The 9,468-nt window shown below is 37.5% G+C and overlaps 1 protein-coding gene across 1 annotated transcript in view; it reads left to right on the top strand.

Moving 5' to 3' along the window:
- The window catches only part of LOC101565086 (vomeronasal type-2 receptor 116-like), a 48,173-nt gene that overhangs the window by 14,173 nt on the left and 24,532 nt on the right, over positions 1-9,468 (top strand). The window contains 6 exon segments of the mRNA XM_023707443.1: positions 1,359-1,479; positions 4,695-4,908; positions 5,347-5,580; positions 5,871-6,158; positions 6,887-7,116; positions 7,413-7,534. Coding sequence (XP_023563211.1) covers positions 1,359-1,479; positions 4,695-4,908; positions 5,347-5,580; positions 5,871-6,158; positions 6,887-7,116; positions 7,413-7,534 — 1,209 coding nt within the window.

Genomic DNA, 9,468 nt, shown 5'->3' with positions numbered 1-9,468 from the left:
TGTTCTTTGACTTGATCTCAGCACCTCATGCTTGCCAGGCTGGTGCTTGTGCAGCTGAGCTATGTCTCCACCCCTACTGTTCAACATCTGTTAGCCTTAAGCTGAGAGCATTCCTCTAAGCATGACACATCTGTTCCCCTCCTGAAATGACAATAAGAAATAATTAGAAATTTTGAGGTACAGGGTCTCAGGATAAATTCTGAGGGGATTTCACTGACCTTATCAGATCCAAAAGCTACAACTCTTGTACATAGGTCTTGCTTTATCTTGATCTTAACCATCCAGCAGAAAAGTATAAAAACAAAATATAAGAAGTAAAGCCATGCTGTTATGTTGAGATGTAGGGTACTCAGGTCAGCAATTTCTGACATTGCCCATCAAGCAGAAGACTCAATACTATTATGGACTACTGGACTATTTTGTAATATTTTGCTGAGTTCACACACCTATAATATTTAAATGACAGAACTAAACAAAAAAGGGGATACAGATAAATGTCCATTTTGTATCTGTGTATTCAAAATGATTAGGATAGATAGATAATTACATTCTCTTAATGGATAGAGTGATTTGTTCTAATGGTGTTTGTAAATAGGATATCATGTCCACATTTTGTACAACAAATAACCACTAGGAAGAGAGCATGCAATGTGTAAGTTATTGAAACTGTCCTACCAATTTGATTTGAAACTGACTCACTGCTATTTGTTTGTCAATAAAATTATGGAAAAAAATAAAATCTAAGAAAAAAAGTTTGGAACATTGGTGAGAAATGAATTATAATAGGTTGAAAAGCTATGAATTACTTAGGTATAATAATTGTCATTAATATATAGTAATATGTAAGTAAAATATGTTGAGAAAAGAGCAAAAAGAGAGTAATGCAACTTTGTATTTATATTTATGTACTGAAAAGCCGCGGTGTTATCCTACAGTACAAATATCATGACAGCTACGATTTTATATCTGAGCAATATGATCCTTTAAACTATTAAAATTAGACTTTTCTTATGAGGATGATACAAAATATATAAATTGCTTATGTATAAACATTTTTCTTTTCTAAAAGTTCTATGAATTTTCTTTCTCATTTTATCAGGAATCCAAATTCTCTCCTGGGTTCCAAAACTCTTGTTCCTGGTGGCTGCATCAGCCTGGGCAAGTGTGCTTTTTTCAGGCATGGACAGAGCTCAGTGCATGGGCCTAGAGCAGGTCCCCCTGCCCCAGCAGCCTGATCCTCTGGGCATATGTGGGGACAGAAGATGACAGTAGGAGAGTAGATATTTCATTCTTTCCTCCTAGGAATAGAAACATCTTACAGCCTTGAATTACTCTTGAAATCTTATAATGCCTGATAGGTGGCCAGTTTCTCATCCTCCACTATAGTCAGGTTCCTTCTGATTACACTGGGCTGTCTCCTTCAGGATCCTCTCTGAAGGGATTTGCTGGACTCCCACATGATTCCCCTCCAAACTCCTGGTGAGCTGTAAATGCACACTCCCCATCCACCATTCAGAATATCCCTCCTCATACAAATGACATGTTAGTGCATATAGTGAGATTTATGTCCTGAAACAAAATCATTCTCATAATTTTTAATAAGTGACATTTAATTAATCCTCTCACAGGATCTAAATTTGGAGCAGAATTCTCTAAACCAAATATTGAAAATAGTTCTGAATTGTCACTCAAATTAACTTACTAATAAGAACCAGAGTCAAATTTGCATATTAAGCATATTGATAACAACACATACATATAGAATGTATTTGTTTGTAAAGGGTCTCACTAAACAGCTCAGAGTCATAGTGATCCTCCTATTTTCAGCCTCCCCATTGCTGGAATTACAGACCTGGGCAGCTAAACTGGGACTACAGGTGGCTGAGCCCACCCTGAACGTGGTGCTGTCACAGCATGTGGTTCGAGCCCAGGTCCTTCTGCGTGACTAAATTTGTCTAAGCAGGTGCTTTAGTCTGCTGAGCTTTGTTGCTGGCCTCATACATATTTTATATAAATAGCACATACCCAGAAATAGATAGTGAGCTTCTTGGGTAGGAAAATAAAACCCATCATTTGCCTGCTTCTTTTTCCTATTTGGAATGCATTGAATAATATTAACATCTGTATAATATTGAAAATATATTGTGGGCCAGCCAGATAGCTCAGAGGTTTACAATTCTTAATTAGCCAGATGAAAGGACGAGAGTTTGAGTCTCAGCATGTTGTGCTGCACCCCCAACCCCCCGGGGGTGCGCTGAAACAGAGACTGAGATTGGGGGTTGTGGTGTGGGCCTATAACTCCGGTGCTTGTGAGGCTGAAAACCTGAGGATCACTTTGTGTCTGACCTGTGTAATGAGACCATCTAGACCCTGTACTAAATACATAAAAAAGAATATAGTTGTTTTGCTCATTACTCTTCTATTTTAATAAGTACTTAGTACCTAGGGAATATATTTGTGATAAACATATGCACTCGCTTAATTTCAGTTTTCACAAGAGTTTGTTCTTCAACATGAATAATTTAATATTCAGTGAATTTCTACTCAAATTTTATCAAAGACAGATAATTGACAGACAGATAATAGATGCTACTTTTCTATAATTTGTCCCATTAATGCATCTATACCTTTAGTTGTTTTTTCTGTATATAACATGCTTCTGTTAAATTCTGAAAATCTCACCGCTTTTACAGATTTCAGAGCGCTAGTGTAATATTTCCAATTGATATAAAAATTATATCTTTTATTTTTTTCAGTAATGGCAACTTTGATAGATTTTAAAATATTACCTTTATGAAATACATCGTTTTTCCTTTTCTCTCTTTCCTAGAATTTTAGGGATTATAAAAAATGTCTAAGTTTTGTGGAGGGTCTTACTATAGTATACATATTTTTCTCAGAACTGTCATCAATATTACATTGGAAATCTTTGTATTATTCTCTGTCTTATTTACTCTTGTCTCATTGCTGAGACAAATACATGACTCTCAAAATGAGGGAAGGAAAGGTTTAGTTAGCTAACATTTACTGGAGGTTTCAAAGTTCAAAACAGCCTGAATTATATGGACTTATTTGCTCAGGAAGGAGGGTCAGTCTCTGTCTTCAACAAACATCTCCACTCTGCACAAGGCGGCTTCAATCACAGATACCGCCGCCCCACGCTACAGGGTCTGGAGGAGAGGCTGGGGTGCTGCCATGTCCAGCATGATGGGCTCCACACGTACTCTGACCCCCAAAGGCCTTCAGAGTCAGAGTGCATGCTGCTAGTTTATGGGTTCTTGCCTCTCTGGCCCGGCCCCTTGACCCCGCCCTGGCCATCTGACTCTGTCCCTTGACTCAGCCCTGGCCCTCTGGCCCCACCCTGTGACCCCACCATGGCCCCTAGCCCCGCCCCTCAAATCACTGGCTGCTCCTTGAGCTGTATCTGCCCTATGACTTACATGAGGCTTTGGGGGAACAACTAGACACAAATTATAACACTCTTTTTTATTTAGTTTTTGATTGTTCGCACAAGAATTTTCTTTTTATAGGGGAATAATCTTATGCCTAATGAGCAAACAATGCCTGCTTTTCAATTTTTTTTTCTGCTAACTTGATGACTATTGTAAAGTGTAGAAACTCCAGAACAACGCTGCGTAATTCTGAAGTTAACAAAGAAATCTTGTTGTGGCCACTTTTTCAATGAAAATGGCCTTGATATACAGCTTCTCTAAGAAGCTTCATTCCAAACCATTCAAAGGAGATTGCATTTTTCAAAATTCAGGTCAGTTTTCTTTACAGAAGTATCTCAGAAGTGGAGCAATTGCCTGTGCCATGAATCCCAGTAAGGAGGCCGAACTTGTATCCCTGCCCCTGACCCATCTTCTCTGTGCATGCTGTGTTCTTTATTTTTGTTTGGTTTTGGTTTTTCTTCTTGGGGTTTGAACGCAGGACCTTGCGTTTGCCAGGCAGGTGCTGAAAGCACTGAGCTATCACCTCAGCCCCTCTGCTGTATTCTTAGTGAAATCTAAGCTTTTATCTGAAAAATTTCAGTTTGGTTTTTGATTTTATGTTTGGTTATCAAATAAAATTACATTTATTTTCATAAATTTGGTGTTATGTGCTACGAAATATTTGTATTACCATATAGTTAAATTAACAGGATTAATGTATCCTACACCACAGTCTTTCCTGTCATGAATGAGAATGGAGACCAATGTTGCTTGAGATGTACTTAAGTAATAATATTAAATAAATATATATATTTTTTGCTAAAAAAGCAATTAAACAGAAATAGATGCAAGGAAGACTGAATATTCTGTGTACCTCAATAAGTACATCTTTTCTACTTGCAAACAGTGATGGTATATAAAAATATCACAATCGCAAAGACCTATACCGTGTGATGCCATACAGAATATTCTTGTAATCATATACAGTAAGGTCAGGCTAACTGTAAAATAAATACAGTAATGAAGGAACTCTGCTGAGAATCTTGGAAAGCCACCACGTTTCTTCATGGGAAATTGAGTCCCATCACTCATATACTTCCTAGTATGTTATTAAAAGTCAGCATTCCAAAATCATCATATACATACTCAGTTTTAATTATACATGTGTGTGGGAAGAACATAAACGTTCACACATAAAAGCTATTAAACTAGACTGGAAGGTAAGACTGAGCCTTTCCCTAAGGACCTCTGCTCTCTATGCAGGCTCACACCCAACAACTACCGGAACTATCTGGCCTTCGCTTTTGCCATAGAAGAGATCAACAGGAATCCTCATCTTCTGCCCAACATTACTCTGGGCTATGAGTTTCACAATTTCATTTACAGTCATTGGAGGATACTAGAGAATTCCTTCATTTTGCTCACAGAACAACATGAATTCCCTAATTACACGTGTAGAAGAGAAAGCAAATGTGCAGTAGTACTGACAGAAATGCCATGGAGGACCTCAGCTCAGATTGGACCACTGCTGGAGCTCTACAGATTTCCATAGGTGAATGTTGTTCAGACAGGACTGATGGAACATCATGGAGGCTCACTTAGCTGGAAACTAGAGAGTTAAAAATGAGGCAAGGATGAGGCTCTTTGAAAGTGTGTAGTGTACTGGAGTCTATACACAGAGGCTTAGTGGCTTTCACACAATTTATTTTCTTTTCTTGTCATAGAGGAAGGAAATGAGGAAAGAAGTATGTTTCCTGGGTCTAAATACACTCATTCACTTTGTGAAAATCTCCTAAGGGAAATGTGTAGAGGGAAGGGAAGAATGTGCATTTCCTACAATGTAGAGATGTCTCTCAGCACTCTTGGGGCTGCTATTGCGCTTTCAGTGCATCACCCAGATTTCCTTGCCTTTTAGGTTACTTTTGGCTCATTTGATCCTACACTGATGGACACTGGCCAGCGTCCTTCTCTCCATCAGATGGCCCCAAAGGACACATTTCTGGCCCTTTCCATGGTGTCCTTGATGCTTCACTTTCACTGGACCTGGGTGGGCCTGCTCATCACAGAAGGCCAGAAGGGTCTTCAGTTTCTCTCAGATGTAAGAGCTGAGATGGACAGGAACGGAATCTGTGTGGCCTTTGTGAAAATGGTATCAACTGTAGCTGTGTCTTTTGTCTCAGAAGTAAAAAAAAAAAACATGAAACCCTGACCACAGATACATCATCTGCCAATGTGGTGGTCATTTACTATGACACTTATACTTCAGATGAGGTAAATTGCAACATCGTTCAGAGCTTAGTGACATGGAAAATCTGGGTGACAATCTCCCAATGGCATGCTGACCTGTCTGGGAGAGATTTCATACTGGATCCATTCCATGGGCTCCTTGTTTTTTCACACCATCATGAAGAGATTGCAGGCTTCAAAACTTTTGTCCAGGAAGCTACCCCTTTCAAATACCCTGAAGACACTTACCTTGTTGTGTACTGGTACAAGAATTTTGATTGCTCATTTTCTAAGTCAGACTGTGCCTTGAAGAACTGTACCACTAATGACTCTATGGCTCGGTTGCCTCCAAATCGTTTTGACATAGACATCAGTGATCGCAGTTATAATATATACAGTGCTGTGTATGCTGTAGCCCATGCTTTCGATGCAATGCTTGTTGAAGAATTACAAAGGCAACCTTTGAGAAATACACAAGTGATGACTTTTCACCCCTGGCAGGTAATGTGTTTCCTTGGATGGCAGGCAGTGTTATGAAGGTGCCTCTCTTAAGTTATTCTATGTGCTTCACCCTAAATATAAGAACTATTTCTTGAAAATACTGACTTTGAGTGTTACACTTACTTTTAAGGAAGAGATTGTTGGGGTGATTGTAAATGACCCTCAATCTAGTATCCACTGGCAAGGAGAAGAAAACAGGAGGCCAGCTCCTTGCTTCTGCCTATTGGAGGTCAACCACTTCCCCACATTAACTTGTCCCATGATTTTCTTAAATGACCCTTGAGAAACATGTAGTCACTTCCAAAACTAAGTGGCATTAAACTTGACAGTGCATAAAATTCAATTTCATCTAATTCTGCAAACACTTCAGATGTTTATGAACTACTTTATTGGTGAATGCCATGGGAACAGTCAGATGGTAAAAGGGAAGTTGGGGGTTTGAAAAGCTTTGAACTCACTGCTGATATTTTCACCTAACCCAGCTGTACACCTACCTTGTGTAAACGGCTTAAACAGAATATGCTTTTGTTTTCCTGAAACTGATTGACACTTGTAGACCAATGTGTCATTTGAGTCATTAAACATTTATAGATTGCAATTTAACAGATACATGTGTTAAAGCTGTTTTTCAGAAAAAAGAATGGAACACACTTAGGAACTTTCCCCCACCCATATTTTCTGTTCTTATCCTGGAAACCTGTTTACATGGCATGATGTGTCTCTTTTAGTTGCATCCCTTTCTGAGGAGTGTCCAATTTAACAATCCTACTGGAGACAAGGCAAACTCGGATTACAGAAGGAAACTGGATTCTGAATATGACATTCTCAATTTTTGGAATTTTCCAGACGGCCTGAGACTTAAAGTTAAACTGGGCACATTTTCTTCACATGCTCCCCACGGGAAAAAATTGATTTTTTCTGAAAATAGCATAGACTGGGCCATTGGAGTCACAGAAGTACGTTGTTCCTAAGCATGACACACTTAACCACAAGTAAGCAATACACTGTCATAAGGTTCATGTCCCCAGGTTTGCTAATGCAATGGTCACATGTGGAAACTGAATAAGATTTCACTTTGAAAGAAAATTGTATATTAGCTTTCTGATGAACGGTAAAGAAAAACACTTGTGTTTTTGTAAATGTACCTTTCATACTATGAAATAACTTTTTCAGGCAATGACATAGATTTTCTCTTTAGCTCTGAAGAAGTTAATAAATATCTAAGAAGTTACCATTACATATTCTTTCTTACACTCCCCACTCAGTCTGCAGTGACAGTTACAATCCTGGATTTAGAAAAAGCTCTCAGGAGGGAAAGGCTGCCTGCTGTTTTGATTGCACCCCTTGTGCAGAAAACGAGATCACCAATGACACAGGTAGGGGCGGGTCCTGGGGACACAGTCTTGTTCTATGATTTAGTCACTTCATTCATCCAGGAAATGGTAACAGTGCATAGAGGACACTAAAGGTCAAAACTCTTCCTTCAGTGGTCAAATTAGTTGTTACATTGAGTGCTATTGCCTGTTGGAAATCATATTTTCCCTTTTGAAATGCACTCTACTTTTTTATGCCATTCTTGTTTTCTACATTGCTAAGGATTGAACCAAAGTGTGATCCATAAATGATCTATTTCCCGCCATCTTATTTTTTTCATTTTTAAACACAATATCATCAATTTTCCCAAGAATGCCTCAAAAAATCAATCGACATGTCTCAGCCCTTTATGTCTCTATGAAAACAGTTATGCACCACCACATCTGATTTCACTGATTTGTTTTTTAGTCCCATTAAAAGCATTATTTCCTCAAGGCTTCCCTTTCTTCTGCCCCACAGCTTCCAAGTTTCATCTCCATTATGAAGTTTAACAGGCAGTAAGGTTAATAAAAATTGTTTACAATGTTTAGAATTACAGCAAGATTACAGTCAAGACAAGGTCACGCACACTTCATTTTCCAGGGGCTGATGTTTTTCATCACACTGAGCAGGTGCTCAGATAGACTGAATTTATTTATTGCTGATAGGAGCATGTTTTTGATTTACAACCTGCTTACAGCACAACACAATCTAATTCCTAGGATTTAATTCCTGTTATTCTAGAATGCATAGAAAAAATGCCGATGGCATGAAATAGCATCTTTTCCACAGAGCTACAAGGCTAATATGCATAGTGAATAAGAAATTTAACAAGTAATAATATCTACATTTTATTTGGGCATTAATGGCATTTTATAGAAGTGATAGCATTGGTATTAAATCAGAATGAAAAGGGAATATAAATCCTTTCAGGATTCTTATAAATAGCCAAAATGGCACATTCCCCACTCATGGAACATTCAAGTATTGTAAAGAAAAATACCATGTTATTAAAACACAAATAAATGAGGGAGAGGACTGAAACAAATTCCATAGAATTTACAGAAATCTAGTGTTGAAGATTGTTGTATACCATAAGTATCAATTTAGCAAAATAACATTTTATAAATTAGGACATGGTGGAACCATCTCCTTACTGAATATTTTCTATTTTGTTTTGAAACCTGATGTAAGTTTTGAATTCAAAACCTAATTAGTATGATTTCAAATGTTCTCTGAAATACATATGTATTCTCCATAAATCATGGTAATGCGGCCTTTTAAAACATTGTGTGTGTTCACATAGCGAACAATGCAGCACATGCTATCATGCATATATGAATTTGGTTGTATAATTCTCAACCATAAGTAGTGTATAGAATCAATCAAAGTGTAAACTTATGATTGCATGCAATTGAAAATCTTGCGTGTTAAAGCTAAAACAATAGTGGCACAAGTATGAATTCTGTGTTACATATACTTTTGTGCTGTTTTCTGTTTATACAAAAAATGTGAAATTCTACATTTGAAGTGTTTATAAAACGTAGTAAGAAATGTAGAGGAAGTAAAACACAAGAAAAATGAAAGCTGGGATACAGTACAAAAGGAATTGTTAAGAAATCGAGACAGAAAAGTAAACACAATAAAATGGGATTCTGGTGAAAAAAAATCTGATGACTGAGTACCATTAATCAAGATGAAAGAAATATTCAAAGCTATTATAAGGTCAGGAGAAATATGTCCACTAGTATAGTTATGCAGAAAATCTCCGTATGAAAGTATAAGGAATTTCACATCAATCTACACCTAGAAATCCACAAAATCACAGGAAAATTTAGCAAAATAGGCTTAACAAAAAATAAAAATCTCCATAGTATTACTATCTCTACACCACCATCTCTATTAGTAGATGGGAGCCCATTGTGTAATATTTCACTCTAAAATTTGGTGATTAATA

The sequence above is a fragment of the Octodon degus genome, unplaced genomic scaffold, assembly GCF_000260255.1.
Source record: "Octodon degus isolate 3935 unplaced genomic scaffold, OctDeg1.0 scaffold00290, whole genome shotgun sequence".
In the NCBI taxonomy this organism is placed as follows: Eukaryota; Metazoa; Chordata; class Mammalia; order Rodentia; family Octodontidae; genus Octodon; species Octodon degus.
Note: the sequence above shows the minus strand (reverse complement) of the source record. Positions and strands in the feature narration are given on the sequence as shown.